This window comes from Myxine glutinosa, chromosome 8, assembly GCF_964187855.1.
Source record: "Myxine glutinosa chromosome 8, kmMyxGlut1.1, whole genome shotgun sequence".
NCBI lineage: Eukaryota > Metazoa > Chordata > Myxini > Myxiniformes > Myxinidae > Myxine > Myxine glutinosa.
The window spans coordinates 74,734,131-74,747,469 of NC_136268.1; the positions used below are offsets into that span (position 1 = coordinate 74,734,131).

Consider the following 13,339-nt stretch of genomic DNA (forward strand, 5'->3'; position numbering starts at 1 on the left):
CAGGCCACTCCATATGCTCGACACCACGGTCAGCAAGAAAGTGTTGGATCATGCGAGCACGATGAGGCCGTGCATTGTCATCTTGGAAGACAAAGTTTCCTCGAAAGGCTGCACTAGCAAATGGAAGCAATGTTTCTTCCAGAATGACCCTGTACTTGAACTGGTTCAGGTTTCCATTCAGAACAACCAGGTCAGTTTTGCCCCCTGCATGAAAAGCAGCCCAAACGGTCACCCCACCACCTCCAGCTTGGACTCTTGGCACTATACAATCTTCGTTGTAGGCTTCATGCACTTGTCTGCGCACTCGGATGTGGCCATCTTGACGATAGACCAGAAATCTAGACTCGTCACTGAAGGTCACGTGATTCCAGTGTCCTGGCTGCCATTGACGGTGCTCTCTGGCCCACTGCAATCGGCGCTGGCTGTGTTGTCTGGTCAGGTGTGGCTTTCTCAGGGGACGCCTGGCACGATAGCCTGCTTGAACCAGTCGTTGGTTGACTAGCCTTCTGGATACAGGCACATTTGTCAGTTGCTGCCACTCAGCCCTAAGCCGATTAGCTGACTTGGTACGGCCATTGCAGACTAACCGGTGCAGCTGGCGATCATCCCTCCTTGTGGTTCTGCGTGGACGTCCTGGCCTCGGTATTGGAGTAGGGACACCCCTCTGAGCATTTCGTTTCAGGATCTTTGACACCTGACCTTGAGCGATGCCATACTGCCGAGCAATAGCACGCTGTTCCATGCCAGAATTTCGTAAAGCCACCACTCCATGACAAACAGCATTGTCAAGTTGACGGACGATCTCCAGAGGAAGCGGCAATGACTTTTGTGGATGTGCAGCAGTTTGTGGGCGTGCAGCAGCAACGCAACAACCCTTATATACCCGATTGTGAAGCCAATCGTCAAATGTACCTGTCCTTACATTTTGTCACGCCACCTGTGATATAATCCTGTTATTGACTTCTTGCTGCGAAAGACAATCAGTGACATGGTTCTTTCAACAAAGACATCACCGAAGGGTGAAAGAAACTCACCAGATTGATATACTGAGTTCAGAAAGTAAACCCAACTCAAGAAAAAAAATATATTCCATATTAAATGCCAAGTCTGTATATATATGTATATATATATATATATATATATATATATATATATATATATATATGTTTTTTGATTTAATGTTTTAAGCCACTGACACTCGTTTAAATGCTGTGTTGCATTTACCTGTGATGTCAGCTAAAGAAAATTGTCTAAATTTATAAATTTATATTTTGTCTAAAAAATCTAAATTTTTGCACACTGATGTAATTTGAAATGATGATTCCAGGAAAAAAAAAAAGAAGCTATCCAGAGATATCTGTAAACGAAAATATCCTTGAACAAAATATGGCCACATAATGCCTGTCACTTGTTCATTTTGGGGTTATTGAATGGGAGAAACTCCCCAAATCTTACTTTTTTGAGGTTATTGAATTTTGTTTTGCGATAAACTATTTCTAATTTATACCTTGCTTGTGAAAACCTTCTTTGCATTGACTTTAAAGTCGGCATTTTACCTGTCGCTTCGCTGACGGATTTCATCCACGGGCAACATATCCTTCACAAATATTCTGCTCTATTCCCTATATCATTGCCCATGGCCATCTTCCATCTGCTTGGAAATCAGCCAACATCACTTTCGTCAGCCAACCTTGCTGCATATATATATATATAGACCAAAAATCACTTCAGCTTTGCTGCGAAGCTGTGTTGGATGGTTCGGTTTGCACGTCAGCTTAAAATAAGTGTATTTAAACACCTTGAAAATTTCGAATTCCTCTCACTCAGATTTCAACATCACCATCATGCATATTAAGTTGTTTAAACTTTCTTTCTACAAGAAGAGAATGTGTAACATCTGATACCACTAGGTGACGCAATACGATACACATTACATCGAGAGAATTGGTGTCTTCCCCCCCCCCCCCCCACCTTGAACTCCCTCCCCCAGATATGGTAGCCTCATAGAAACCAAACTTGGGGTACATTTAGGCCACATGCAAAATTCGGTTGTATTTGGTTGAGTCGTGTTTGAATTTTTGAAGCATATATAAACAAACATATAAATATAGAAATTCACCTCTGTCGTGTAGATTCCTACAAGCTTCACCTCACATTTGTCATTGGCTTGATGGTTTTTCTTTGGTGTGAATAAAACAAAACTCTTTGGCATTTCAAGAAATATGAAAATGGGGTATAATATGAAAAAAATTCTGGTTTTTAAGAAAATGTCTCAAATATTTTCTCATCAAGAAAACTTTTCTTGACCCCACTTGTATTTTGAGGTGTGTAAGAAAATTATTTTAGCCTGTAGAAAGTAAATATTATGGTTTTCTTGAAACAAAATTTTTCTTGTTTCAAGAAATATTTATTTACTAAGAAAATCTTTTTTGGCAATGTGGGTAATGCCACAGGCCAGTAAGCAAAAATTGGGAACTTCTTGCCAGAGTAGTGGCACGCAATTGCCTGCTCCTCTTGGAGGTCCTTGAGGTTTTTCCATGTCTCAAAGTAAGACCATGCAGGTAGAACATCCGAAATCCAGACAACATTTGACCCTGCCTATGAATGTGAAGGAGGATGTCAGATTGGCATTAAAATTGAACTCTTTATTTTTATTTTCTTGTAAATTGAACTCGAACTCCCGGCTCTCCATCTGCTCCCTCGAAGAACTATATGAACTATCGTCCTCCCTCGAACTCAGATGTCCCTGCTCTCTATCTTGTTCTCCCGCTCCCTTTATCATATGTTTTATGTGTCAGTTTGTCGTTTTTGTGATCAATGTTAGCTCTTACACGAGCCTCGACCTTGTATACAAAACAAAAAACAACTAGACAGAACATTTACACTGAGTGATCCAGTTAAGTCACCTGTAAACGGCTTATAGCGTTGTTTAAGCAACACCTTTAAAGTTTCATTATTCAGACAAAAGTAACGAAAATAACTTTGTGTGTCATATTGGAATCGCCAGAAAGTATCGTAGTAAATAACGAGTTTGTTCTCATTTCAGCCTCCAAAGGAAAGCTGCCCATAAAGTGGATGGCTCCCGAATCGATCAACTTTCGACGGTTCACAACCGCCAGCGATGTGTGGATGTTTGGTAATAGTCTGACAATCTTTTTCACAGTGCACACCATATGAACCCAATGTTAATGCTGTCAGCTTAGATTGTAGGTACCGAAGGATGGCATGAGGTGCACATTGCGCTTTCATTGGAAGTGAATAGGTGAGTCCTCACATGTCTTGTGTCGTGGAATTTAAAGAATTAAATATATTTTTTTTATACTCCAATGTCCCCACCAATCAGAAGATTTCTACAGAGTTTAATACCCTGAACAGACTCTGTGAGTGGATTAGCCAATCACATGGAAGAATGGATAATATGGAAAGAGCCTTTACCAATATGAATCGAGACAGGGTTCATCAGCATCGACTAAATGCAAGCAAATTTTTTTTTTTAAACCAATTAAAGCTAAAAAAAAAACACTTCCTGTATCACCACATGTACTCGGAGGTTAGCATTTCAACATCATTTAAAATAAGTAATAATCAGTCTCGAATATTAAGTTTTGTTTTTCTTTCCTGTTCATCCTCTTGTGTGTATGGCAGGTGTGTGCATGTGGGAGGTTCTCATGCTAGGGGTGAAGCCCTTCCAGGGTGTTAAGAACAGTGAAGTGGTCGGCCGTATAGAGGGAGGAGAACGTCTGGCCATGCCCCGGGACTGCCCTCCGACGCTCTACAGTGTCATGAGCAAGTGTTGGTCCTATGAGCCAATGCAGAGGCCTGGCTTTCAGGAGCTAACTCAACAGCTTGGGTAGGTGAAATCTGAGTGGTCGTGCTGTGTCAAGTCAATATAGCATCAATCTATTGTACATGTACCATATGGTGATGATATCAGGACCACTTTCACAGAATAGCCAGTTTTGTCACAACATGGTATTTATTGCACGTGTCCACCAACAGAGTGGCATATCATCTGTACTCGTTACATTGTTGTCCTTTATAAAGTGAGACCAGTCCAGCTACACAGCTTTGACTCACAAGACTCAAGCCCCCCTCCCACTCCCATCCCACTGTCTTTCCCTCGTGGTCCCCCTGTGCTGTCTTTCCCTCGTGGTCCCCCTGTACTGTCTTTCCGTCGTGGTCCCCCTGTGCTGTCTTTCCCTCGCGGTCCCCCTGTACTGTCGTTCCCTCGTGGTCCCCCTGTGCTGTCTTTCCCTCATGGTCCCCCTGTACTGTCTTTCCGTCGTGGTCCCCATGTGCTGCCTTTCCCTCGTGGTCCCCCTGTGCTGTCTTTCCATCACGGTCCCCCTGTACTGTCTTTCCCTCGTGCTCCCCCTGTGCTGTCTTTCCCTCGTGGTCCCCCTGTGCTGTCTTTCCCTCGCGGTCCCCCTGTGCTGTCCTTCCCTCGTGGTCCCCCTGTGCTGTCTTTCCCTCGTGGTCCCCCTGTGCTGTCTTTCCCTCGTGGTTCCTCTGTGCTGTCTTTCCCTCGCGGTCCCCCTGTGCTGTCTTTCCCTCGCGGTCCCCCTGTGCTGTCTTTCCCTCGCGGTCCCCCTGTGCTGTCTTTCCCTCATGGTCCCCCTGTGCTGTCTTTCCCTCGTGGTCCCCCTGTACTGTCTTTCCCTCACGGTCCCCCTGTACTGTCTTTCCCTCCTGGTCCCCCTGTACTGCTTTCCCTCGCGATCCCCCTGTACTGTCTTTCCCTCGTGGTCCCCCTGTACTGTCTTTCCCTCGTTGTCCCCCTGTACTGTCTTTCCCTCGCGGTCCCCCTGTGCTGTCTTTCCCTCCTGGTCCCCCTGTACTGCTTTCCCTCGCGATCCCCCTGTACTGTCTTTCCCTCGCGGTCCCCCTGTGCTGTCTTTCCCTCGCGGTCCCCCTGTACTGTCTTTCCCTCGCGGTCCCACTGTGCTGTCTTTCCCTTGTGGTCCCCCTGTGCTGCCTTTCCCTCGCGGTCCCCCTGTACTGTCTTTCCCTCGCGGTCCCCCTGTGCTGTCTTTCCCTCGTGGTCCCCCTGTGCTGTCTTTCCCTCGCGGTCCCCCTGTACTGTCTTTCCCTCGTGGTCCCCCTGTGCTGTCTTTCCCTCGTCGTCCCCCTGTACTGTCTTTCCGTCATGGTCCCCCTGTGCTGTCTTTCCCTCGCGGTCCCCCTGTACTGTCTTTCCCTCGTGGTCCCCCTGTGCTGTCTTTCCCTCGTGGTCCCCCTGTGCTGTCTTTCCCTCGTGGTCCCCCTGTACTGTCTTTCCCTCGTGGTCCCCCTTTACTGTCTTTCCCTCGCGGTCCCCCTGTGCTGTCTTTCCCTCGCGGTCCCCCTGTGCTGTCTTTCCCTCGTGGTACCCCTGTGCTGTCTTTCCCTCGCGGTCCCCCTGCGCTGTCTTTCCCTCGCGGTCCCCCTGCGCTGTCTTTCCCTCGCGGTCCCCCTGTGCTGTCTTTCCCTCGCGGTCCCCCTGTGCTGTCTTTCCGTCGCGGTCCCCCTGTACTGTCTTTCCCTCGTGCTCCCCCTATGCTGTCTTTCCCTCGTGGTCCCCCTGTACTGTCTTTCCGTCGTGGTCCCCCTGTGCTGTCTTTCCCTCGCGGTCCCCCTGTGCTGTCCTTCCCTCGTGGTCCCCCTGTGCTGTCTTTCCCTCGTGGTCCCCCTGTGCTGTCTTTCCCTCGTGGTTCCCCTGTGCTGTCTTTCCCTCGCGGTCCCCCTGTGCTGTCTTTCCCTCGTGGTCCCCCTGTGCTGTCTTTCCCTCGCGGTCCCCCTGTGCTGTCTTTCCCTCGTGGTCCCCCTGTACTGTCTTTCCCTCGCGGTCCCCCTGCGCTGTCTTTCCCTCGCAGTCCCCCTGTGCTGTCTTTCCCTCACGGTCCCCCTGTGCTGTCTTTCCCTCGTGGTACCCCTGTGCTGTCTTTCCCTCGCGGTCCCCCTGCGCTGTCTTTCCCTCGCGGTCCCCCTGTGCTGTCTTTCCCTCGCGGTCCCCCTGTGCTGTCTTTCCCTCGCGGTCCCCCTGTGCTGTCTTTCCGTCGCGGTCCCCCTGTGCTGTCTTTCCCTCGTGCTCCCCCTATGCTGTCTTTCCCTCGTGGTCCCCCTGTACTGTCTTTCCGTCGTGGTCCCCCTGTGCTGTCTTTCCCTTGCTGTCCCCCTGTGCTGTCCTTCCCTCGTGGTCCCCCTGTGCTGTCTTTCCCTCGTGGTCCCCCTGTGCTGTCTTTCCCTCGTGGTTCCCCTGTGCTGTCTTTCCCTCGCGGTCCCCCTGTACTGTCTTTCCCTCGTGGTCCCCCTGTGCTGTCTTTCCCTCGCGGTCCCCCTGTGCTGTCTTTCCCTCATGGTCCCCCTGTGCTGTCTTTCCCTCGTGGTCCCCCTGTGCTGTCTTTCCCTCGTCGTCCCCCTGTACTGTCTTTCCGTCATGGTCCCCCTGTGCTGTCTTTCCCTCGCGGTCCCCCTGTACTGTCTTTCCCTCATGGTCCCCTGTGCTGTCTTTCCCTCGTGGTCCCCCTGTGCTGTCTTTCCCTCGTGGTCCCCCTGTACTGTCTTTCCCTCGTGGTCCCCCTGTACTGTCTTTCCCTCGCGGTCCCCCTGTGCTGTCTTTCCCTCGCGGTCCCCCTGTGCTGTCTTTCCCTCGCGGTCCCCTGTGCTGTCTTTCCCTCGTGGTCCCCCTGTGCTGTCTTTCCCTCGCGGTCCCCCTGCGCTGTCTTTCCCTCACGGTCCCCCTGTGCTGTCTTTCCCTCATGGTCCCCCTGTGCTGTCTTTCCCTCGCGGTCCCCCTGTGCTGTCTTTCCCTCGCGGTCCCCCTGCGCTGTCTTTCCCTCATGGTCCCCCTGTGCTGTCTTTCCGTCGCGGTCCCCCTGTACTGTCTTTCCCTCGTGGTCCCCCTGTGCTGTCTTTCCCTCGCGGTCCCCCTGTACTGTCTTTCCGTTGTGGTCCCCCTGTGCTGTCTTTCCCTCGCGGTTGTCAGCTCTTTCACGAGCCTCGATTCAGTATACAAAAAAAAAAAAAAAAAAAAAATGTGTTTGTTGATGGCCCTTTGCCTCAGAGTTGCATGAGTGACACTAATTATGTAACACCTCCTGGACTGTGTTTAATGGTCAAAGTGCAGAATTTGTGTATAGTTATATCAAATGGATGTAACTGACAATCTTTTTTTTTTCTTTCATCGTATGCATAGATACTAGGGATATATAAAATGAAATCGTAACACATTAACGACATATATTTTGTACAACACAAAAAGGGAACTGTGACAACCTCCTCAGATAAACCAATGTGGGAGAACAAGGCTGGATTTAACCAGCCAAGTGCATATGCAATATGGGCCTATGCAAAACCGGCCTCCTCGCAAAGATATAGTCAAGTCCTACTGAGAATGTGTATCTGGACATCCAGACATAATCAACTACAAGGATAATGTGGAAGAAAGACTCGGTCACATAATTGTTAGCGTGTCCTCTCCAAGTCTGGGAGGTCGGCTGTTCAAATACCAGCCGAGTCATACCATAGACTTAAAATGGTATATACTGCTTTGTTGCTTGATGTTCAGCATTTAAAAGGATAAGAGCATGGACAATGCACATCGGTTGGCATCCATGAGTAGGAGGAATTCCTCCTCGGGAAATGCCACGCTGGATGAAATGAGAACGGAACCGCCATTGTTGTGGAATTGCTGCTACCCAGAATGCCTGGGAAGTGATGGAACTTCCCCCAAGCTCAGTGGCTGTGTTTGTGTCATGCCCTGCGCTGCGTCTCGTGTATTCATTACTTGCGAAAATCGAAGATTTTTCAAGTATATTGGTTGGTCTTGTGCGTTATTACTTGCCGGAAAAGATTCCGGCAAGTATGTTGGTTGGTTGATTTGTCTGTTTGTGCGCAGTACTATGTCGACATCATTGTACATAGAATCGCCATACTTTACACACATATTTGTCTTGCCCTGGAATAGACTGTGCCCAATTTTTAACTCTCTAGGCCGAAGGTCAAGCTTAAGGTCACCCAAAATGTGAAATCAGGGGGGTCGAGTTTTCATTTAATATATATTTCAAACCACTATAACTCTAAACGTACAAGAGATATGCATACACTTACTGTTACTGACATATAGAAAGTCACATACGACATTTCATTTGGCACCATGACCTTTGACCTTGGGTGACATTGAAAGGTCAAACTCAAGGTCAAAAATTGCTTTTTTACTAATAACTCTGTCAAGCATTATCCGATTCCCTTCTAACCAACACCCCTGAAAAAAAAAGTACATTCCGGGAAGTCCTGACCGATTTCTCGTTCTGTTTGTCTGTCTGTTTGTATGTCAGTCGCCTACAGGTCACAATTTTCAACCAATCTTCACGAAACTTCACCAAATGGTGGAGTTTGTCATAAGCAAGAAGCCTATTGTTTTTGAGGTCAAAAGGTCAATAGGTCAACAAAGGCCAAATGTCACCAACTTTGTCAAATTTCTAAAATCCTCAATTTTCATCCGATTGACTTGAAATGTCAAGAGGATTTGCATATCTGGTCACTGAATTCAACGACAAAGTATTTTTGAAGTCAACTTAGGCCTAAAGTTCAACATAAGCCAGCATTCCAAAATCCTCAATTTTTATCCGATTAACTTGAAATTTGAAGAGGATTTGCATATCTGGTCACTGAATTCAACCACCAAGTATTTTAAGGTCAACATAGGCCAAGAGGTCAACATAGGCCAAATTTCTAAAATCCTCAATTTTCATCTCATTGACTTTAAATTTTGAGAGGATTTGCATACGAGGTCACTGAATTCAACCATCCAGTATTTTTTAGGTCATCATATTATTTAGTGATTTCATCACAACTTATTTTAGGGACTTCACAAGTATCGTGCTATGCACGACGTATTTCCTGTTTGTTTGTCCATTTGTGCAGGGTGTGACTTGTAAAATTTCCAGTGGGGGAATAAAATTGACAGACATCATGGGGTTTTTATTGTTACTTCTGACTTTTTACAACTTGCAAGCTATACATAACAATGGCAACAGAAAGCCGAAAAGTCCCATTACAATTAAAATGTGTAGCTATTACATTTCTCAGACTCAAAGGAAAAGTAATGAAAAAACAAGAAGACATCATGCGTAGCACGATACTTGCAAAATCCACCCTCCCCCAAAAGTTTTCCAATGATACATGATGGCCTATGTTGACCTTTTGGCCTATGGTGACCTCAAAAATACTTGGTGGTTGAATTCAGTAACCAGATATGCAAGTCCTCTTCAAATTTCACATCAATTAGATGAAAATTTAGGATTTTATAAATGTGGCCTATGTTGACCTTTCGATGTTGACCTCAAATATACTAAGTGGTTGAATTCAGTGATGAGATATGCAAGTCCTCTTCAAATTTAAAGTCAATCGGATGAAAATTGAGGATTTTAGAAATTTGGCCTATGTTGGCAATTTGGCCTATGTTGACCTTTTGGCCTATGTTGACATCAAATATAGTTTGTGGTTGAATTCAGTGACCAGATATGCAAGTCCTCTTCAAATTTCAAGTCAATTGGATGAAAATTGAGGATTTTAGAAATTTGGCCTATGTTGACCTTTTGGCCTATGTTGACCTCAAAGGTATTGGTCGTTGAATTCAGTGACCAGATATGCAAGTCCTCTTCAAATTTCAAGTCGATCAGATGAAAATTGAGGATTTTAGAAATTTGGCCTATGTTGACCTTTTGGCCTATGTTGACCTCAAAGGTACTTGGTCGTTGAATTCAGTGACGAGATATGCAAGTCCTCTTCAAATTTAAAGTCAATCGGATGAAAATTGAGGATTTTAGAAATTTGGCCTATGTTGACCATTTGGCCTATGTTGACCTTTTGGCCTATGTTGACATCAAATATAGTTTGTGGTTGAATTCAGTGACCAGATATGCAAGTCCTCTTCAAATTTCAAGTCAATTGGATGAAAATTGAGGATTTTAGAAATTTGGCCTATGTTGACCTTTTGGCCTATGTTGACCTCAAAGGTACTTGGTGGTTGAATTCAGTGACCAGATATGCAAGTCCTCTTCAAATTTCAAGTCAATTGGATGAAAATTGAGGATTTTAGAATTTTGGCCTATGTTGACCTTTTGGCCTATGTTCACCTAAAATATAATTTGTGGTTGAATTCAGTGACGAGATATGCAAGTCCTCTTCAAATTTCAAGTCAATTGGATGAAATTTGAGGATTTTAGAAATTTGGCCTATGTTGACCATTTGGCCTACGTTGACCTCAAGAATACTTGGTGGTTGAATTCAGTGACCAGATGTGCAAGTCCTCTCCAAATTTCAAGTCAATTGGATGAAAATTGAGGATTTTAGAAATTTGGCCTATGTTGACCATTTGGCCTATGTTGACTTCAAAAATTCTTGGTGGTTGAATTCAATGACCAGATATGCAAGTGGTCTTCAAATTTCAAGTCAATCGGATGAAAATTGAGGATTTTAGAAATTTAGCAAAGTTGGTGACCTTTGGCCTATGTTGACCTTTTGACCTATTGACCCCAAAAACAACAGGCTTCTGGCATTTGACCAACTCTACCACTTGGTGAAGTTTGGTTGAAAATTGTGACCTGTAGGCCGGTGACAAACAAACAAACAAACAAGCAAACAAGAAAACGTCATGCGTAGCACGATACTTGCAAAATACGCCCTCCCCCAAAAGTTTACCATTGATACAGCAAATTGTCCATTTCATGAAGATTTAAATTTACAATCTTGATCAAAGCTCGGGTCAACAGGATGAAAAGTGACGATTTTAGAAATTTGGCCCATGTTGACCATTTGGCCTATGTTGACCTCAAGAATACTTGGTGGTTGAATTCAATGCAAGTCCTCTCCAAATTTCAAGTCAATTGGATGAAAATTGAGGATTTTAGAAATTTGGCCTATGTTGACCATTTGGCCTATGTTGACCTCAAAAATTCTTGGTGGTTGAATTCAATGACCAGATATGCAAGTGGTCTTCAAATTTCAAGTCAATCGGATGAAAATTGAGGATTTTAGAAATTTAGCAAAGTTGGTGACCTTTGGCCTATGTTGACCTTTTGACCTATTGACCCCAAAAACAACAGGCTTCTGGCATTTGACCAACTCTACCACTTGGTGAAGTTTGGTTGAAAATTGTGACCTGTAGGCCGGTGACAAACAAACAAACAAACAAGCAAACAAGAAAACGTCATGCGTAGCACGATACTTGCAAAATACGCCCTCCCCCAAAAGTTTACCATTGATACAGCAAATTGTCCATTTCATGAAGATTTAAATTTACAATCTTGATCAAAGCTCGGGTCAACAGGATGAAAAGTGACGATTTTAGAAATTTGGCCCATGTTGACCATTTGGCCTATGTTGACCTCAAGAATACTTGGTGGTTGAATTCAATGCAAGTCCTCTCCAAATTTCAAGTCAATTGGATGAAAATTGAGGATTTTAGAAATTTGGCCTATGTTGACCATTTGGCCTATGTTGACCATTTGGCCTATGTTGACCTCAAAAATTCTTGGTGGTTGAATTCAATGACCAGATATGCAAGTGGTCTTCAAATTTCAAGTCAATCGGATGAAAATTGAGGATTTTAGAAATTTAGCAAAGTTGGTGACCTTTGGCCTATGTTGACCTTTTGACCTATTGACCCCAAAACAATAGGCTTCTGGCATTTGACTAACTCTACCACTTGGTGAAGTTTGGTGAAGATCGGTTGAAAATTGTGACCTGTAGGCCGGTGACAAACAAACAAACAAACAAGAAAACGTCATGCGTAGCACGATACTTGCAAAATACGCCCTCCCCCAAAAGTTTTCAATGTGACATGATGGCCTATGGTGACCTCAAAAATACTTGGTGGTTGAATTCAGTGACCAGATATGCAAGTCCTCTTCAAATTTCATGTCAATTGGATGAAAATTGAGGATTTTAGAAATTTGGCCTATGTTGACCTCAAAGATACTTGGTGGTTGAATTCACTGACCAGATATGCAAGTCCTCTTCAAATTTCAAGTCAATTGGATGAAAATTGAGGATTTTAGAAATTTGGCCTATGTTGACCTTTTGACCTATGTTCACCTAAAATATAATTTGTGGTTGAATTCAGTGACGAGATATGCAAGTTCTTTTCAAATTTCAAGTCAATTGGATGAAAATTGAGGATTTTAGAAATTTGGCCTATGTTGACCATTTGGCCTATGTTGACCTCAAGAATACTTGGTGGTTGAATTCAATGCAAGTCCTCTCCAAATTTCAAGTCAATTGGATGAAAATTGAGGATTTTAGAAATTTGGCCTATGTTGACCATTTGGCCTATGTTGACCTCAAAAATTCTTGGTGGTTGAATTCAATGACCAGATATGCAAGTGGTCTTCAAATTTCAAGTCAATCGGATGAAAATTGAGGATTTTAGAAATTTAGCAAAGTTGGTGACCTTTGGCCTATGTTGACCTTTTGACCTATTGACCCCAAAACAATAGGCTTCTGGCATTTGACCAACTCTACCACTTGGTGAAGTTTGGTGAAGATCGGTTGAAAATTGTGACCTGTAGGCCGGTGACAAACAAACAAGCAAACAAACAAACAGTCACAAACACAACCGACCAATATACTTGAAAAATCTTCGATTTTGCAAGTAACAAACAGTCACAAACACAACCGACCAATATACTTGAAAAATCTTCGATTTTGCAAGTAACAAACAAACAGAGTCACAAACACAACCAACCAATATACTTGAAAAATCTTCGATTTTGCAAGTAATAATCTTGAACTGTTCAAGCGCTACATGTACAGATTCAAAACGTATTACCACTTAAATCAAAATTTGACATTTTTATTGATAAAAGCCAGATAAATTTTTTTTTTTATAAACACCGATTTCACCGGGATGCTGGATCATCCTAACAAAACAGTTTGGTGTGGTGGGAGATGGTTTTCTCCTTCCTCGTCTTTCCCTGTAGGGTGGTCCTCAGTGATGTGGCATCCCTCCTTAATCCACAATTCTGAATGTTTCTCAGCTAGGAAAGTGTCAAGGTTGGCCCATTAATTGAAATGAACATCATTCTGTTGAGTGTGCCGACATGCATTCGGCTTCTCTGATCAGTCAGAATAAGGTTCATCGCACTGAAGCGAAGTTCACATTCAGCACAGGAAACAGAATTAACCCAGTTTTGGTGACCAATTGCTTCAGGGTATCCCCCCATATGCTGTCTATCTTTGTACTCTCTAAATTCCTTTGTGGTTAGAACTTTTGAAACGTTTATTTTTTACAGTTTTGCACAGATTCAGAATTTTATCGTTCCCAAGTAATTTTTTGCATCTTCTTCTGCTGGCCACA

At 44.4% G+C, this 13,339-nt stretch overlaps 1 protein-coding gene across 3 annotated transcripts in view; it reads left to right on the forward strand.

Annotated features, from left to right (window-relative positions):
* The window catches only part of LOC137432596 (focal adhesion kinase 1), a 134,189-nt gene that overhangs the window by 33,013 nt on the left and 87,837 nt on the right, over positions 1-13,339 (forward strand). For all 3 annotated transcript variants that reach the window (XM_078783396.1, XM_078783397.1, XM_078783398.1), the window contains exons 7-8: positions 3,047-3,136; positions 3,646-3,850. In XM_078783396.1, the coding sequence (XP_078639522.1) occupies positions 3,047-3,136; positions 3,646-3,850 (295 nt within the window). The remainder of the gene's footprint in view (positions 1-3,046; positions 3,137-3,645; positions 3,851-13,339) is intronic.